The sequence below is a fragment of the Lampris incognitus genome, chromosome 20, assembly GCF_029633865.1.
Source record: "Lampris incognitus isolate fLamInc1 chromosome 20, fLamInc1.hap2, whole genome shotgun sequence".
Taxonomy (NCBI): domain Eukaryota; kingdom Metazoa; phylum Chordata; class Actinopteri; order Lampriformes; family Lampridae; genus Lampris; species Lampris incognitus.
The window spans coordinates 32,614,033-32,633,346 of NC_079230.1; the positions used below are offsets into that span (position 1 = coordinate 32,614,033).

At 45.7% G+C, this 19,314-nt stretch overlaps 2 protein-coding genes and 1 non-coding gene across 3 annotated transcripts in view; all 3 read left to right on the forward strand.

Annotated features, from left to right (window-relative positions):
* The window catches only part of senp3b (SUMO specific peptidase 3b), a 48,380-nt gene extending 43,000 nt beyond the window's left edge, over nucleotides 1–5,380 (forward strand). Inside the window, exons 9-12 of the mRNA XM_056300761.1 lie at nucleotides 809–946; nucleotides 2,181–2,264; nucleotides 2,450–2,500; nucleotides 4,022–5,380. Coding sequence (XP_056156736.1) covers nucleotides 809–946; nucleotides 2,181–2,264; nucleotides 2,450–2,500; nucleotides 4,022–4,132 — 384 coding nt within the window. The 3' untranslated portion in view covers nucleotides 4,133–5,380. The remainder of the gene's footprint in view (nucleotides 1–808; nucleotides 947–2,180; nucleotides 2,265–2,449; nucleotides 2,501–4,021) is intronic.
* Nucleotides 5,381–6,232: 852 nt separating this feature from the next.
* Nucleotides 6,233–16,287, forward strand: eif4a1a (eukaryotic translation initiation factor 4A1A). The gene is made up of 11 exons (XM_056300762.1): nucleotides 6,233–6,318; nucleotides 7,687–7,729; nucleotides 7,921–8,053; nucleotides 8,415–8,554; nucleotides 8,920–9,088; nucleotides 11,703–11,812; nucleotides 12,084–12,227; nucleotides 12,387–12,524; nucleotides 13,530–13,619; nucleotides 14,470–14,549; nucleotides 14,668–16,287. Exons 1-11 carry the CDS (start codon nucleotides 6,296–6,298, stop codon nucleotides 14,810–14,812), a joined length of 1,215 nt encoding a protein of 404 aa, XP_056156737.1. The 5' UTR covers nucleotides 6,233–6,295; the 3' UTR covers nucleotides 14,813–16,287.
* Nucleotides 9,306–9,446, forward strand: LOC130131217 (small nucleolar RNA SNORD10). The gene has a single exon (XR_008812370.1). It is a non-coding gene; the product is annotated as a small nucleolar RNA SNORD10 (small nucleolar RNA).
* Nucleotides 16,288–19,314: the final 3,027 nt, after the last annotated feature.

Genomic DNA, 19,314 nt, shown 5'->3' on the forward strand with positions numbered 1-19,314 from the left:
TGGACAAAAACACTGCACGGACAGCACTGGGCGAGGCTGCTGCAAACGTGAGTTCGCGCCGCCATCTTCCCAATTATGAGGATGATTATAACCTTATCTTTATAACCATAATTAAAACCACATAATTATATCAAGTTATGTCCACAGTTATGAGGATGAGTGTCCTTTTCCTCATAACTGTAGACGTAACTTGATATGTACAACTTGAAACTTCTCACCCGTTTGCTGGTAGGTGCAGGTGAAAGTTGGTCGACAGTTGTGTGCATGTGGTTGACATTTATCCATGGTGAATCTTGCAGGCAACACCAAAAATATGCCATTGTCAATAGCACACGCCAACAAACAGGAAACTGGTATGACTGCTGCAGTAGAAACCGGAAGTCAGCGGACTACAGTTATGCACAGACTGGATTACACACCTGTGTCTCCTAATCCAGTTCCTCAGCAAAGACTCTACTGGTTGATTAGTGGGATCAGGTGTGCAACTGCTTGGTTGGAACAAAACCTTCCCCCACACCGGCCCTTTCTGGATAAGACTGCCCACCCCTGCACTAGACACACACACACACACACACACACGCATATTTTCTCATGGTTTGGCTTTCAGGCAGTTGAAAGAATTCTATTTCAAATGGCTCTGCACCATTTATCCTCCATTCCTTCTTACCCACTGTTCCCTCTTAACCCCTACTCCATTCCTCCCTGTCTGCCTCCATCCATTCCTCTTCCATTCCCTCCATCTATCCCTCCTTCTATCCATCCATCCTCCCAACATTTCTTCTTCCTCTCTCCCTCCTCCCTCTGCCAGGTGGACATCTTCCAGAAGGATTTGTTGTTGATTCCTATCCACCTGGAAGTTCACTGGTCCCTTGTCAGTGTTGATATCCCTCGTCGAGCTATCACCTACTTTGACTCCCAACGCACACTGAACCGCCGATGCCCAAAGGTGAGTGGTGTAGCAATCCAGCAGACATTTAGAAAAACAGTTTGATCAATTTTGACAACAGTGCCAAACTTCAGAGACAGGGTGTTGTTTGCAAACTTGTTTTTACTCATTTACCCACAGTTGTGGCTGATTAGAGAGTGCAGGCAACGTATTTGACGTGAACTCTCGTTCCTCTGGACTATGACAACCCACTTTTCTTTTTTATGTTCCAAATTTAATCCTCTTTTATCATCCTATGACCAATCATGGCTGGACCAAAACCAGCTAGAAAGAGAGAGTTGCCTCACTGACTCCAGTTAGTGGGCATCCAGGAGGTGTAGCGGTCTATTCTGTTGCCTACCAATATGAGGATTGCCAGTTCGAATCCCCGTGTTACCTCCAGCTTGGTCGGGCGTCCCTACAGAAACAATTGGCCGTGTCTGCGGGAGGGAAGCTAGATGTGGGTATGTGTCCTGGTCGCTGCACTAGCGCCTCCTCTGGTCGGTCGGGGCGCCTGTTAAGGAGTGAGGGGTAACTGGGGGGAATAGCGTGATCCTCCCACACGCTACGTCCCCCTGGTGAAACTCCTCACTGTCAGGTGAAAAGAAGCGGCTGGTGACTCCACATGTATGGGAGGAGACATGTGGTAGTCTGCAGCCCTCCCTGGATCAGCAGAGGGGGTGGAGCAGTGACCGGGACGGCTTGGAAGAGTGGAGTAATTGGCCAAGTACAATTGGGGAGAAAAAAAATCCAACCATAGCTAGGGATGTCAACATTGTATATTAAAAATCAACTGGTGAGCGCTGGAGTGCTGTAAAAACACTTATGATGGTTTTTCTCGCCGACATTGCCCAACACAGAAATGTTGTTTGTTTGTTTGTTTGTTTTTTCTTTATAAAATGACACTAGTTTCCAGTGATCACGGTGGGTTACCAAGGCACATTTTGAAATACGTTGACTTGTACTTTATACTCCCAGCTGTTAAGCGGAGGTTTCCATGATGCTTTTAGGAATAAGGTTTAGCTCCAGGAAGTAAAACTAGAATGACAGGAGACCTTGGGAGGTGGCCTGGGGGACTCCACAACATCACAATAATGCAGATGTTCAGCTACCAGAAGCTGGATTGTCTATGACCATGACTGTTGATGATCAACAGATTACCCAAGGACAAAACAGCACGTGTCCGCAGTTTCTCCACTTGCACATCAAAGTACTGCTTTTCATGTACTGTTATTGTTTTTTCTTGTTTTTTAAGCACATTTTCAAATACCTGCAAGCAGAGGCGATCAAGAAAGACCAGCGAGACTTTTTGACCGGATGGAAAGGTTTTTTCAAAATGGTGAGACCTCATTCTAATTTGAATGTCGCGGTTTATGTATTCCGCAAAGCTCATGAACAAAGTTAGCTGTGGATGTTTATTTTGCCAAAATGACTGATTGATTTCTGAATTTCTAATGTTAGTATGATCGCACATTTGGTGTAGCAAGTAATCTGATGTTTTGTGGGCTATTTTGTGCACTCCAGAATGTGGGTCGTCAAAACAACGACAGTGACTGCGGGGCCTTTGTACTACAGGTGGGTTTCTCGTGTCTTGCATCACGCTGCAGGAGCCTCTGTTTGCATCATGTTTTGGCAAAATAATAGTTATTTCCCTGATACTTCAACAAACCTGTGTTCACAATACCACACGACATGCAGAAAACCACCCACATGTTGAGGGATGACAGGAGCAGTCACAGTAGAGCTGGGTATTAAGAACCGGTTTTAACGTGGAACTACTTTCAAGAACGAGTTACTGCAAAAAACATCAGTTTTGAAGTCACTCATCAGATCTTGAAAGTGTAATTTCAGTTACGTTCACAAAAATGGAGCAATGCATTGAGCGTTAAAAAAGTCTTTATAAAAAGGTTTAGTCAGTCCAGTTTGTTTATAACTGTAGTCCACTGACTTCCAGTTTCTACTACAGCAGTCATTACCAGTTTCCTGTTTGTTGGCGTGTGCTATTGACAATGGCATATCTTTGGTGATGCCTGCAAGATTTACCATGGATAAATGTCAACCGAATGCACACAACTGTCCACAAACTTTCACCTGCACCTACCAGCAAACGGGTGAGAAGTTTCAAGTTGTACATATAAAGTTACATCCACCATTATGAGGATGAGTGGACGGACGGATGAACAGACGGACGGACAGAGTTGTGGATAACTGTGGACATAACTTGATATGTACAACTGGAAGCTTCTCACCCGTTTGCTGGTAGGTGCAGGTGAAAGTGTGTGGACAGTTGTGTGCATGTGGTTGACATTTATCCATGGTAAATCTTGCAGGCATCGCCAAAAGTATGCCATTGTCAATAGCACACGCCAACAAACAGGAAACTGGTATGACTGCTGCAGTAGAAACTGGAAGTCAGTGGACAACAGTCATGCACAGAGCTGATTTCCAGGGAGCTGCTATACCCAACACAGTATGTACAACACAACACAGTATGTACAACACAGCACAGTATGTACAACACAGCACAGTATGTACAACACAGCACAGCATGTACAACACAACACAGTATGTAGACTGTTTAAGACACGGTTGCCTACAGCAAACCTTATGAAACAGGGCTGCGCTCTGCTCAAGAACATGGTGCCAAATGTTCTAGACAAAAATGTCAGTATCGACAGCAAGACGTTCGTATTTACTTTGTGTGTGTGTGTGTGTGTGTGTGTGTGTGTGTGTCTCTGAGAGAGAGGATTTTTCATGATAGTCGAATTGGAATGCTGAAGAATGATGGTATCGAGGTGGTCATTTTCATGTAATATTGCAGAGGTGACCCCAAATATTTTGAGATGATTGTTTTCACATTATAGTTTCTCCTGTCAAAATGATAAGAACCTACCCTAGCTTTTGTACTGATATCACATTACATTTATGTTGTCTACTTATTTGGGTTGGTTTAACAATATGTTTTAAGTGGGTTTGACATGGCATTTACATCGTGGCACTGAATTTGAAGTCCTGAGAAATGTCTGCAAAGAAATGGATCACAATTTGGATTAAGCATGTGACTAACTTTCTTCATTTCCTTCCGCCACCTTCCAGTACTGTAAATGTCTGGCGCTGGGGCAGCTGTTCAACTTTGGCCAGCAGGACATGCCAAGGCTAAGGAGACAAATGTACAAAGAACTGTGTCACTGCAAGCTTTCCCCATGACCTCTCACCTGGCAGCCATTACATGGAAAGGCAAGGAGCAGGATGGAGTTGTCTGTCGAAGAGGATGGGGGGTTGGGTGTCAGCAAAGTGACCCAGTGATGATTGCAGTTGATGATTGGGGGTGACCAATCCCTAGTCAGCACTCAAAGCAACTTCATCCCGAGGGGGCTTCTGTGGCATTGTCCCCCAAAGGATGGAGAGATACAGTTGAATGAGTGAAGGACAAGCAATTGATTGACTGGAAAAAGGTGAACTTTTCAAAAGAACTTTGTTTTTACTCTGACAACAACATCTAGAGACATTACAACTTCTACTCCTTCCTGGCAGGCAATTTTAACATTTGGCATTGTTTCTTTGTGTCTCTCTTTCTCTTTCACTGTGATCTCACAACTTCGCCTGTGACATGTCCAGTTTTATTTGCATGGTTATGGTTAGTTCTTCGTGATCGACAAAGGCTGGAACAAAATTCTGTTCTGGGAGTTTTCTAATCTTCCATATGTTGTAGTCAACTTGCCTTCATAAATCTAAATGGTGAAGTGTGAGAGAAAGATGGTAACAAGCAAAATATCTGTTGTTTACTTCAGATTTAGGACAAAAAGTTTTTAGTTTTCCTGCCGTATTGCTAACTTCACTCAACGTACATAAATGTGGAATGAATGAGAGCAAATAGATGGAAACGACAGTGCAGGATAATGGGCAAGGTAGGAGTGATTTTTGCTGGGCGAGGTATTTCACACTGCTATCGGCCTGTCCCCCACCTTAATGCTCCTGCTCTTACTGCTCCTGGCCTTGCTGAGTCCACACAAACTTACCAGCTTCCTTTGTGAGTTCATTTCTCCAATTTTATCAGTCTGTCGACGGTTTGTTGCCCTAATACAAGTCAGAGATGTTTGTTTTCTCTTTGTCAGTAAATGTGTTGCTATGCTTCTCATAAAAAAAAGTGTTCAGAGAAAACGACGAGGACAACAACTTTGTTTCATATTTTTGGAGCATAAGAATACTCCAGTTACTATTTCTTAGAAAGTTCGAGCCACTTTTGTTATGGACCATGACAGTTAAAAGAAATCACAGTATGTTCAATGGTGTTACCATGCTCTACTCTTCTTTTGTAACTTAAGATGGCTTTGATAGCTGTGTTTTTTTAATTTTCGTTTTTTGTTTTTTCAAGCTGGAGTTGATGGAACATAATTGACTTGTTTTATATATCTTCTACAATGCATTATTATGGTTGCTAAAAATAAACATACGTGGCAAAAAAGTCAAGTCTCTCCTATGTGTGTTTCTCAGGCATTCGCCCCGCATGAGCGATTATGACGCCGGCGTTATGACGCCCTTCTGCACTGACCGGTTACTTTGTGCCATAGCACGCCGCTCAGCTACCAAGGGGAGCGTGGTTAAAACACGGCTTGAGCTCTTTTAAACGACATTAAACTCTTTTCAGATTCGTCAAGTGGTAGATTTCCGAGTTTTTAAAGTTGGCTGAAACGACTGCAATAATTTGGATACGGCCTTTGTTGACGGCTCTGACGTAGTTCCGGTAGTGACGTACACCGATTGCGAAACATTAAGTTGTAGCTTTGCTGACGTCATTCGTCGACGAAAAATAAAGGATTTGCCGGAAATACGGGAAATGAGAGGAAGCAGCCCGTTCAGTGTCGTATGTTGCCTATTTTAAGCAATGGTCTGAAGTGCACATATCTAACAGCCGCTGAGTCGAGACGTTTCTGAGGGTTTTGTAAATACTTCTTCCGGCTTGTTCCCTGTTTGCCAGGGGTCGCCACAGCGGACTTGATAGTTTGCATCAGTACCCCGTGAGGGCACAGCACCAGCGGCGGTCTTGTTTTGTTTTTTTAAATATATATTTATATACATATATATATATCGATAAATACACATCTAACACCTTAGAAATGTGTAATACGAATTCAGTTACACACAAACACACACACAAAGGCGGCGGATCACGTCAGTTCAACCATCCGCGCACGACCCCCCTCGTAGGCGTGTCCATGGTGTGCTGACGTCAGGAAGTGAACCAATCACACGAGGCAATGGGCGGGGCTAAAGTTGAACGATGGCGTTGTGCTGCAATAGGAGCGCTTCTTCGTCTTCGCTCGGCGACGTATATAGCACATTCCTACCACATATGCCCTCTTTGTAATAATGTCGGCAGAATATGAGGAGAGGTAGGTGAAGGCTATTGTTGGCTTAAACCGTACTATCACATTTGGGCCTCTTTTTCTTGTCAGCATCGTAATGGTGTCACCGATGTGCGGTACTTTAGTTGGTGTGGATTTAGTTTTGTGTGCAGCGGGCGGGTCTTTTGCCGTTCGGGCCTCACCGTGAGCCTGGCCCGGGCCTGGCAGAGCCCAGCTCCTGGGCTCCAACCGCTTTTCTTCGTGTTCCCGGAAACTCGGCGCCGTTATGTCGGTGTCGAGGAACTGCGGTGAGAAGGGTCTAGTATGAGGGGGGGGGGGGCCTGAGAAGGGTCTCCCCTATGAGGCGAACGCTTTTGGAGGCTGCCGTCGTGAGCCGTACCGAGGGCGAGCCGACCGGCGTCTAGCGGAGCACGTGAGTGAGCACGATACAGGCCTCCCGCGCCGGGCTTCTCGCGCTTCCTCCCGAAACTCGACTTTCATTTTCCAGGTTTCTTGGTCAGGAACCATGTGAGGTCTACGAGCCCGCCTGTGTGAACACCGGCCTCTGCGGCGGGCGGGAGGTTGTGGGTTTTATCGCGGCCATCTGGCACATCGAGCGCACATGGGCACGGAACTGTTAGCCGTCGGCTAGGACAAAGTAACGTAGGCCGGACATTTCCTAGCCAGTTAGCCAGTCCGCTAGTTAGCCCGGACGGCAGTTAGCCCGGACGGTGGGCCCGGTCCATGAAGTGGAGACGTGTTCTGTGTATATTGGTCAACACACTTTGCTGACTTGACTGATTTAGCCAAACCTCCACCGGTGGAGGGAGGAGGAGGCCCGTCATTCTACGCGATAATTCTCGTAATGGTCTTGCTAGGCCATCACGCTATTGTGTAATAAAACGGGTCTGTACAAAAAAAACGATTCGAACATCGTACGATTTTTGTGTGTTTTAAAGGTAATATAGCAACGCACACAACTGCCAAGTGTGTTTTTTCGGTTAGACCTCGACCAGCCTTTCTGCTAGGGGGGTTTTCCTCCTCCTCCTCCTCCTAGCGAGCGAGCGAGCCGACCATCTTGGATGCCTGAATTAGAAATGGCGGACCAGCAAAGACTCGGCGGAGGCCTTGCTCCTCTAACCCGATGCGTTGCTCTGCTTTCGTAGTTTGCGCAGCGGTGGATCTTTAGTTTATTTTGCCATAACAGGATCCCAGTGAAAATCTCAGTTTCCTTCAGTCCGCTTTACAAGTACGCAGAACGAAGAATTTCAGCCCTACAAACGGAGACACGGAGTCGTTGCGTAATAGTCCTGTCACACTGGGCAGGCGTTTCAGCGTTACACACTGTAAAATGGAAGGATGCCACATTAAGAAGTGATCACTGTTTGCCATTCATTTCTGTTTTGTTGTCTGCAGAGACAATGGCCCCGAGGGCATGGAGCCAGATGGCATCATTGAGGTGAGTCCTGGTGTACCTTGAAAAGATCAAAACTAGAATCACGCTATACATTTCTAGCTATCAACAAAGCTGGCAAATGGCGAACACAGTTCCATAGTAAATTTGTGTGTCGTGAAGGTAGTATTAAGCTTCTTCCCTATTTTCACTGATTACCTTTTTCTTACACCCCCCAACCATCTTTGTGCTTGCAGAGCAACTGGAACCAGATTGTGGATAGTTTTGATGAGATGAACCTGCGTGAGGCTCTGCTCAGGGGAATCTACGCATATGGTTTTGAGAGGCCCTCCGCTATCCAGCAAAGAGCAATTATCCCTTGCATCAAGGGTGAGTAAGCAGCATTTAATGAACCCAACCTGATAACTTTACACTGCCTTGGTCGATTATTTGTAATGGATTTTTGGTGTAGTTAGGACGTTTTCTAATAATGCAAATGTCTGACAAACACACGCGCGCACACACACCCCTGCCACTGGGCAAGGCAGTGTCCTTTTATGGCACTGAGTCTTATATCTGGTAGGGGAAGAGGGAAGCAGTCCATTTTCATCCCAGTCAGCTCTGTTCAGTGAGACATGGTTGGTTCATGCAATGGGCACAAAGCTGTTTGTTGAAGTCTTCTTTCTTGTACGTCAAATTTGGCATGCTGGGAAGACCTACAGTAAGGTTGGTGCGTCTTTTATTCCTACAGGCTATGATGTGATTGCACAGGCTCAGTCGGGGACTGGGAAGACGGCTACATTTGCCATCTCCATCCTGCAGCAGATTGATGTGGAGATGAAGGCCACTCAGGCCCTTGTCCTGGCCCCTACCAGGGAGCTGGCTCAGCAGGTAGGTTAATGTGATCAAGGAACTGTGACTTGATTGATTATGAGCTTTGTATTTTGCCAGAATAATGGCAGCATCTGAGTAACATTGCTGAAGTCCCCCATTTATGCTCAAAGTACAAACTTTAACTTGCTAAACAAGGCAACAACTGGTTTTGTCCAATGGCTATTATTAATCAGGGTGGGTTTCCCATGGTATAGGATGTTAAATTGTTATAACTTTCCGAAGCATGTTTTAGCCGAAAAAGTTTGAAGTATTTTTGTGAATCTTGTATATTGATATCGGGAAGCCCACCAGGCAAGCTTTTTAACCCATGTCATTTAACACTTGACTTAATGTATAGTGCTTATTAATTTTTCTTCCCTCAGATTCAGAAGGTGATCCTGGCCCTGGGGGACTACATGGGTGCAGGTTGCCATGCTTGTATTGGTGGAACCAACGTCCGCAGTGAGGTTCAGAAGCTTCAGGCTGAGGCCCCTCACATAGTGGTGGGCACCCCTGGCCGAGTCTTTGATATGTTGAACCGCAAATTCCTCTGTAAGTGACCTGTGGAAGAAAGAAAAGTGTGTTTTGCTATAGATGTCCATCTGAAGGTCTTCAAAGTTATTAGAGAGCAGGTTAACAATATAAACTCAGAATTGACTAGATTGTTCATTGCCATGCAAAACAGCCTGCAATTTCATGTTACCTTGGAGTAAAACTGAAAGATGTATTGGCTTGTTACTGGTGTATGGTTGTGACCAATGAAATGGCTGTATTATGATGAAATCCATGCGTGTCAACTGAGTTTGGAAGTCCCTGAGGGTTCTGTTGCCTCGATCAGCGTTCTGCAGGTCGGCGTGTCCAGAACAACAGGGTTCCAGACCAATGATCAGAGACTTTACTGCCTGAATACAGCTTCAAAACCTATGACACACTAGCTTTGGAGACCTTCAGTGGTAAAGAAGTGTAGCTTGTTTGGTCGGGATTTCAGGTTTCTCTTATTGTCCCATAGCCATAAGGAGACTTATACAGCCTTGAGATTTATATACCCTTATATAAGGAGATTTGTATACCCTTGGAACGAAGGCTGCAACTTTTTTTTTTTTTTTCTTCCCTCAATTCACTATCGAATATTTTCAGATTAGTCGATTAATCATTTGGTTAACTTAATAACTTCAACCATTCAAATATTTTCTCATAAAAATACTTATTTTACAAATTAAAATTTCTCTTCAAAAAGTGCCAAGAATTAAAAGGCATCTAACGACAATATAAATGTCCATTATTCCAACTTAAATTGAGCTTAACTTAAGAGGTGCAAAAAACTGTAGGGCATCGTTCACTTAAAACAGTATTCATAAGTCCAACATGAAATCAGCCCAGCAAAATTGCCAAAAAAAGACTTGAAGGCATGTATTGGTAATTGGAATGTTGATCAGTTCAAGTAACTGTTCAAAAGAGGTTGATAATCTAAAAACAAAAAATCTGAATCAGCACTGATCCCAATATTGAACTTTTCTCTTTCTCGACTAAAGGAACAGCAAGAGTTCAGTTACGTTACGGTGGAGTAATGTAAACATGCGTAAATGCTCTGCAGTCAGTTGTGCTCCTCTCTGAGTCACAATGTTCCCTGCAGTTGAGAAGAGGTGTTTGGATGGGGTTGATTTTGCAGGGACAGACAAGTATGACTTTGCCAGGGTGGCCAAGATGGGGACACCTTGCTTCATTTCCCTTCCACCATTTGAGTGGGTTCCCATCCTTTGAGATAGGCGGTGCTCCAAAGTGTATCAGTACCTCATTCCTCACCATTTCACTTTTAGTTTCATCATCTTGAACATGTCCATTGTCTTGGGCATGTTCTGTGCTGTACTTATGTGAATCTGAGCCAAGTAACATGTCCAGCAGAGACACTGACCTCTCTGAAACTGATGGTTTGGCACTTAAGGAGTCATCTTCTTAAACACTGATGTTACCTCTCCCTTTTGAACCCTCTGCACTTAAGTTTGTGAAATCTTGGGTTAAGGGCAGGTGCAATCATGCATACATTTTGCGCATCATCTCTGAATGTAGTAGTCTCCAACTCGCATCTGAAGTGATCTCCTGTGCTGCTGCAGCCTGGAAAGCCTTGACGGGCATGGTCTCAAATGATATGCTCTGTGTGGACCTTTGGAGGCCCCTAACGAAGCGGAGGTAGAGCAGAAAAAGTGATATAAGCCTCTATCCAGCACCTCTGTTCCAGCAGGCAGATGATGGCGTAGAATGAACTCTTCAGGGTGTCCGGGTAGCGTGGCGGTCTATTCCAGCTTGGTCGGGTGTCCTACAGACACAATTGGTCGGATGTGGATGTGTCCTGGTCGCTGCACCACCGCCTCTGGACGGCTGGGGTGCCTGTTCGGGGGGAGGGGGAACTGGGGAGAAATGATGGATCCTCCCATGCGCTACGTCCCCCTCACTATCAGGTAAAAAGAATACGTTTAGCAACTCCACGTGTATCGGAGGAGACATTTAGTGATATGCAGCCCTCCCTGGATCGGCAGAGGGGACAGCGACCGAGATGGCTGGGAAGAGTGGGGTGACTGGCCAGATACAATTGGGAAGAACAAGGGGGGAATCCAAAAAACAAAAGAATTAACTGTTCCATCTCACTGATGCATCTTGTATCAGATTATGCTCAGCAGTACCCATTTGTTGCTTTGCTTTTAGCTTGGTGCTGGCTAGCTCACTCTTGAAATGTTCTTTAAAGGCATCTTGAAGCCCTTGGTGCCTTGCTGATCTGGACATCCTTTAGTGCATTTTTTTTCCTTCCCAATTGTACCCGGCCAATTACCCCGCTCTTGCAAGCTGTCCCAGTCACTGCTCCACCCCCTCTGCCGATCCGGGGAGGGCTGCAGACTACCACATGCCTCCTCCGATACATGTGGAGTCTCCAGCCGCTTCTTTTAGCCTGACAGTGAGGAGTTTCACCAGGGGGACGTAGTGCGTGGGAGGATCGCTGTGTCTTTAGCCAGTGCTAAATATCAAAGTGGACCGAAATTTGTCACTGCCGTTTGTCAGAACCAGTCTGGTTTAATGAAAATGAGTGAGGAAAACCATGATCATGTTGCTTCAGGTTTTTAAGTTCGATATATGCATTGTTGTGGTTGTTGAAAAAGTTACTTATTGTTCCCAGCGGCCAAGTACATCAAAATGTTTGTTCTGGACGAAGCTGACGAGATGTTGAGCAGAGGATTCAAAGACCAGATCTACGAGATTTTCCAGAAACTAGGAAGCAGCACACAGGTAAGTGACTGCTGTCTAAGCAGACAACTCTGCCCCTTATTCTTAGTATTTATTTCAGTATTTAGTGATGGGGTGGGATCATGGGTGTAATGTGAGTCATGAGAACATAGTATGAGTTTAAGAACATTGCCCTAATACCAGATTAAATCCATGGTTCCTCCTCAACTGTCAGTGATTTAAAAAGGAATAAATTAAGCATAGGCCTGATGTGAGGTATCCCTTTAAAATTGTGTCCCAGTGACCCCAACACCTTTCGCTTGTCTGTTTGAAGGTTGTTCTGCTGTCTGCCACCATGCCCGCTGATGTCCTGGAGGTCACCAAGAAGTTCATGCGTGAACCTGTCCGCATCCTGGTCAAGAAGGAGGAGCTAACCCTGGAGGGTATCCGCCAGTTCTACATTAACGTGGAGAAGGAGGTAATGGCCAGCCGGCTCTGTAACTAACATCGACTACTGGCATTTGACATGAGGTCATGTTTGCTTGGGATTATTTGTCACGGATCACTTACTATTGAAACATTGGATCAGCTCATTTTCAAAAAGCTGTTCACTCATTAACTGACCTATTGTTTGCAGGAGTGGAAGCTGGACACCCTGTGTGACTTGTACGAGACGCTTACCATCACACAGGCGGTCATATTCATTAACACTAGGAGGAAGGTTGACTGGCTTACTGAAAAGATGCATGCGAGGGACTTCACCGTCTCTGCTCTGGTAAGGTTACATGGACTCTTAACACTAGAATGACCAAGGCGGTCATTTTGACCATTTTGGATTTTCAAAGTTTAATAATGTGTGTGGGGGGGAAATAAAGACCCGCCGCTCCCTGAATGCTCCTAAAATTGCATATATTTGCATTAAAATTAGTTTTATATCAATTGCACAACGTTTCTGTTGTGTGCAATTGCACAAAAGATTTGCCCAACTGGTGCAAATTTTTGACCAAAACTGGCAGTCAATTTGACCTCCCATGGTCGTTTTAGCTAGGAGTGAAATCCCGGTCCCCTGAGAAGAGTTGTTGTCCACTTGTCTCCCGGTCTTCCCTGGCTGGTGGATGTGAATGTAAAAGGAGACCTTGGGTTGGTGTTCAGGGTGTCTTGTTGATCCTTTTTCTGATAAAGGTTTTATCAAAGTAAACCCATGAAGTTAGCAAATATGGTGTAACGCTCTTCCTTCTGCCACTGAGCAAGGCAGTGTCCCTGCAGTCCATATTCATCCCAGTCAGCTCTCCTCAGTGAGACACTAGACTGCTTCATGCTATGGGCACGGTATGTTCCGGCTTGTTGCTAGTTGTTTGAGTCAACATCTACCCTTTTCTAAATATTTAACCATTTTAAAGACCCTTTTTAGATGGCCTGCTCCTGTGGCAATGAGCTACAATGATCACTTGTAATGTTTCTGCTGTTAAGTCCTCATGGGTACTGGTCCCTCTATGGCATCAGTAAACTGAAATGAAATTCTAACTGAACACCGATGCATACAAATTACAGAGGGTTCATTTGCCCAAAACATTATATTCGAATATTTGAAGAACTTGGGGTGTTGACTGAATCCACCACAGGATGGTTGTAAGAATGCAGTGAATAGTGAAGTGTGGCTGACAGTTTGTAAGCAGCTGTGCATCTGGAACAGGCCTGGGACAAATTGGACTGCACTGCTGTGGTGACAAGTGTTAAACATGTTCCCTTGTGCGTGCGTGTGTGTTTGTTTTTGTTTTAGCATGGAGACATGGAGCAGAAAGAGAGAGACCTGATCATGAGGGAGTTCCGCTCTGGCTCCAGTAGAGTCCTCATCACCACGGACCTGTTGGTATGTACTGCCAGCCATTGTGTGCACACAGCTAACAGTTTGAGGTGACTGACATGAAGCTGTGGCTGGACGCGTCAATCTTTTGGTCAAAAGTACTTGAGGTTTAAAATCGGCATGGACAGCTAACACAAGTGTGATAGGGCTGATGTTGATCATCTAGAATAGCAGCCATAGCCTGTAGTATCTACGAGTGCAGTTGTAAAACATTTCATCCTCTAGTGGGTTTCTGTTCTGCCAGGTAGTTTACTGCTTTTTAGTGGTTGTGCCAGGTAACAAGCCTTACTGGCTCAAATACCTGGCACTATATGACACTACAGGCCAACAGGAGGAGCTGCAGAATAGAAAACCAGCAGTACTTAAGTGGTACCTTAGAACTGGATTGAGAACCACTGCCCCTAGTGGTTGATATGCGAGCAACATGTGCTACAGTTTTTCACAATATGGGCTGGTCCCCCAAGGTTCCCTCTCCTCCCAGCTCCTGTGCTGGTGAAGGACTGAATGTTCCTTGGTAGAGAAACCTTACTGCTCTCCACAGTGACCTGGGCCTCGCAATCCCACGTTGCAACTTAACAGCAGAGGACACAAAACCCCACAGATTTCACTCCACCAAATATATACATATATAAGACTTGTTAACTTGACTGCACATTTTGTTTGCAAAGGATTCTTTGCACCAGCGTTAAGTTCTACATAGTGTAACCTTGAAAAACTGTTAAAACTTGTTGAACTTGATAACTTGTCAAAAGTGAGGCCCCGTGTATGGGTGTTTCCACGTGCGTTCTTTTGTTCTGTTCTGTTCTGTTGCTGAACCTGTGTGACTGACAGTGTTTTTGTGTGTTCCCTACTTAAGGCTAGAGGGATTGATGTCCAGCAAGTGTCCCTGGTCATCAACTATGACCTGCCCACCAACAGGGAGAACTACATTCACAGGTACTTCTTTTAACACAACCTGCGTATTGGTTTGACCATGATGTGTTTTGATAAGTTTACATTAGTCACTGATCCACCTGTGTCTGATCTTACCTGTGTTGGCGCTTCTTTCTCCCAGGATTGGTCGTGGAGGTCGTTTCGGCAGGAAAGGTGTGGCTATTAACATGGTAACTGAGGACGACAAGCGCACCCTGAGAGACATTGAGACCTTCTACAACACCACCGTTGAGGAGATGCCAATGAATGTGGCTGACCTTATCTAGACAATTCTGCCCACCCTTTATCTTACCCCGTCCCTTTTTTCTTTTCTTTTCTTTTTTTTCTCCCCCTAAATCAGGCTTATAGCCCTATTTGTGTAATGAATTCGTCACAAGAACTTGCCACATTTGGTTGAATTTTTCAAGTCTCTTGCCCCACGCCCCTGAAGAGAGACCCTGGCCTAATGCTTTCCCATGTTGCTTTGCTTCTATTCTAGTTGCTAGCCCTTCAGATTGGTTTCTCAGCCAGCTTCAGTGGGGGGTGATGAATGGTTCTGACCTGCTCTGTCTGCCTACCATAGTCTATTATTCAAAGTCAAGGCCTTACATTTTTTCTTCTCTTTACCGCATCTAAAGTCACCTGCCTTTCCCACATTTCCACAGCCTAAAAAGAGCACCGGGTGTTGTTCCAGTGCTTTCTTTCCTTTTCTTACTGATGGCAAAATGCATGCAAACGAGACAGAAGTTTTTTAAACTTTGATGTCAAGTGACTTAGATATGAAGATGTTTTAACAGTGGTTGTGGCAATCTAATTGTATTCAAATTGTTGTGACCTTTTTACAGTTGGATATGAGGGTTAGCCAAGACTGCATCTCAGTCACTTCTGAGCAAGAAGAAATCTACAGAATACAAATGGTTTACTCATGAATTTGACCAGAATAGTACTTGTAGTCACAACCTTCAGTGTGCTTAGATGAGCTTCAGTATATGCTGGGGACCGGGGGCTTGTCCGTTAACATTTTGAGAAAGGAGTGTTTGCAGCTATATTCACGGGGCATCTTCAATAATAAAAAAACCCTGTATAGTAAAATTGATGATGTATGAGTGGTTTCCCCTTTGATCTCTGCTGTGCAATTTCTTGTTATTACGGCTTAACTCGTGTAAAAATTGTGAGGTGGTGCTTGAGGTTTTTTATGGTGTGGACAGAAGTGCAGAGGTAAAAGGGTGAGTTTGAAGAATTTGCCTTGGCTTGTGCAACTTGTTGGTTTTTCATCACTTGGCTCCATAAATAATTGTTCCATTTGTTTTTTTGTTTTTTTTTTCCCCCCCCAAGAAATATTACATTTTTGGTAAGGTGGTGTCACTAGTAACCTACCTCGTGAAATGTTGGGGCAGAGGAGGGTCTTTGACACATAAGGACCAAATTGCAGGTGATTGAGTATAGACGTAGAAGGGTTTTCTTTTTTTTTTTTTTTTATGAAGGGGAGGGAGGGTGTGGTTAGGTGGATGGGGATATGTCATAGCTTTTTTTATTAAAGGAATTTATCAAAATGTGATAAATGCTAACCTTTTTTGAGACAGAAGCCATGTACCAAATTTTCTACATTGGATTCTGTATAGTATTTATTTTAATGGTCTTAAAAATAAAGGTATTTCTCCTTAAGTGAAAACTTGCTTCTGCATTGTTGCATGTACAAAATATAACTCATCAAAACTGTAAAGTTGTGCTGTATAAATGAACTCATTAAAAAAAACTAAAGCAACCAAATTTGCATGAAAAATGCTATTTTACTATCACGAGCGACAGTAAAATCTGGTCAGCTGATTTGGAAGTGCAGGAACCTGTCGCCCGGGGTCTGATGGGTGATGGTACTGGGAACTGCTGAGAGCAGGAACCGGTGTCCTATGACGTCATATGGCCAAAGAGGACAGGAAGTGGTTGGCAAGTGATTCCAGGAGGTGGGTTTCTTTTGGAATGTTCAGTACCAAATGCTGACCCCTGAACAGTAACGGACTTCATGACGTCACGAAAGATGACACAACGAGAGGCTGCGTGGCTCAGAATGGTATAAATAGGAATGGGACAGCACGTTGTCTTGTCGACGTCAAGAAATTAGCACCATTTATGGTTTTGGGACGTTTTGTTTTACGTTTTTTACTTTCCTAACGGCCAAGGCGCTCCAGGGACCGGCCGCTGAACGTCCTCCGGGCTCTCGGCCTCAGTAGATGAGAGGTAATTGTCCAGTCCGTTCACTTGGGTTTTCTAAACACCATCAAATTAGCTACAATTAAATGGTTGATGAATAAACTAGGTGTGCAATATAGCACGTGCTTGCCTTCCTCTGATCTCGTGTTCATGTACCGTCTTAAATCCTTGTCCACGCGCTTCTCTGTGTGTTCAGGGATACCGGCGCACTGCCGCGCTCAACACCCGTGTGTCCCTCCATGCTTGTTTGTTTACCTTCCCCATCCCCCCTTTTTCTCCCCAGTTGTACCCGGCCAATTACCCCACTCTTCCGAGCCGTCCCGGTCTCTGCTCCGCCCCCTCTGTCCATCCGAGGAGGGCTGCAGACTACCACGTGCCTCCTCCATACATGTGGAGTCACCAGCCGCTTCTTTTCACCTGACAGTGAGGAGTTTCTCCAGGGGGACGTAGCGCGTGGGAGGATCACGCTGCCCCCCCCCCAGTTACCCCTCCGCCCCGAACAGGTGCCCCGGCCGACCAGAGGAGGCGCTAGCGCAGCGACCCGGACACATACTAGAGCCCTGCACGGGGCTGTTTTCTTAATCCCGCTCCCGCTGGATTTTGACCATTCCCGCCCGCAAACGCGGCGAGTGTTCCGGCCCGCGCAGCAGAATCCCTCGTTGTTTCCGGGTCGTCTTTTTGTGCACTCGGGAGTAAAGTCGGACCCCAGCACAGTGAAAGTCCGCTTCGCGCCTGTTATTTTATGACGTACTTCAAGTTTAGTACAGAGAAGTCGGTGACTTCCGCCTGTGAATCTAACAAGTGGGCGACGAGTACGGTCCACCTGGCGTCCCCTCCAACGCTGCGGTAACGAAGAATCCGCGTTAGCAAGTTAGCATCGTGTGGCTAGGTTAACAGTGCTAGTTGCTAGTTAGCAGTGCCGGGATCACTTCAAAGAGGAGATGGTGGGGATCATCGGGCATATGGATGCCCGATGAGGCGGCGGAGCAGTGGTCAGCATATGTGGAGAGGTTTGAGCATTTTGTGCTGGCAAACGCGATTGACGGGGAGAAGAAGCTGTCGGTGTTTAAATGTGATCGGGCTGACAATTTACGGACTACTGCGCAGCTTAATTGCCCCAGACAAGCCGGGAGGGAGAACATATTGTGGCGAATTCGGGGAACAACGCAACCCACAGGAAGTGCCGCGGCCGGGAAGCGAACCCGTATCGCCCGCACCGCAGGAGGCATCGCTAACCACTCGACTAAAGGGTCAGACCCGCCAGCCAGCGGCCAGCGTGTCTACTTATCCATGCACGTTACAATATGATCAGACAGCGGCTGTATTGCAGGGCCATTTCTCCCCGAAGCCCATTGTGATCGCCGAAAGATGTCGCTTTCACAAAAGGAACCGAGCGGAGGGGGAAGCAATAGCACAGTATATTGCTGATCTAAAAAAAACTGTCGGAGCACTGTGGGTTTGGGACTTATTTACGTGATGTTCTGAGGGACAGGTTTGTTTGAGGCCTCAACAGCGAGTCCATTCAGAAGAAGCTGTTAACAGAGTCTACCCTCACCTACCAGAGAGATGCGGAAATCACCGTCTCTATGGAGACGGTGGCAAGGGAGTCCCAGCAGCCCAGCGACTCCTTGAAAGTGAATGTCATGTCTCTTCCAGTCACTCCGGGGAGGAGATGCACTCGATGTTGCAGGACAAATCATACCAAAGTGACTGTTTCTACAAAGATCAGCTCTGCCACTGCTGTAGTAAGAAAGGCCACATTTCACGCACATGCAGAGAGAGCAAGCAGGGAAATAAGGCAGGTAACACAATGTGGAAAATAAAAGGACAAAAAGGGAAAGATCGTTCCAAGAGACAGTTAAATAAATTGGACACCAATGCCAAGCTGAGTGACACTGATACTGACTCAGACGCTGAATTCGCCCTGCACAAGGTAGATATAGCTGTGAGTGAAAATGTCATACAGCAGGACAATCCGGACTATTCAGTAATGTGGGTCAGGCCAAAAGTAGAGGGGCTAACAACAAAGACGGAACTAGACACTGGTGCAGCGGTCTCCGTTATTTCAGAAGAGTTGTACAAAGCAAAATTCAGCCATGTTCCCCTGCGCCACACCCACATCCTGCTGAAAGCCTACTCAGGTCAAGTGATCCCCAAGTGATCCCCAATGTTGGGTAAGATAAACAAACAAAGAGCACGACTCCCCCTCTATGTGGTGAAAGGTGATGCGCCAACCCTTTTCGGGCAGGAGTGGCTGAGAACATTGAGACTGAATTGGAGCGCAATAGAAACTGTCAGATCCATATAGCACATGCGGGGAGATACGTTGGAAGCCGTGCTACACCGACATACAGATGTGTTCAAAGATGAACTGGGAACTGAAGGGCTGTGAAGTAGCACTGACACTGAAACCAGAACATCAACCGAAGTTCTGTCAGGCTCGTGTGGTCCCATATGCACTCAGGCCCAAAGTGGAAGCAGAACTGGAGCGCCTGCAAGGTAACCCCGCCCTCTGTGCTGAACATTATCCTATTCCCCGGATAGAAGATCTGTTTGCTTCCCTAGCGGGGGGGGGGGGGGC

Excerpts from the sequence above, each read along its gene's own strand:
- eif4a1a (XM_056300762.1), top strand. The coding sequence starts at position 6,296 with ATGTCGGCAGAATATGAGGAGAG. Across the intron at positions 6,319-7,686 it reads TCGGCAGAATATGAGGAGAG|AGACAATGGCCCCGAGGGCA; the intron begins GTAGGTGAAGGC and ends TGTTGTCTGCAG. Across the intron at positions 14,550-14,667 it reads AGGGAGAACTACATTCACAG|GATTGGTCGTGGAGGTCGTT; the intron begins GTACTTCTTTTA and ends TCTTTCTCCCAG.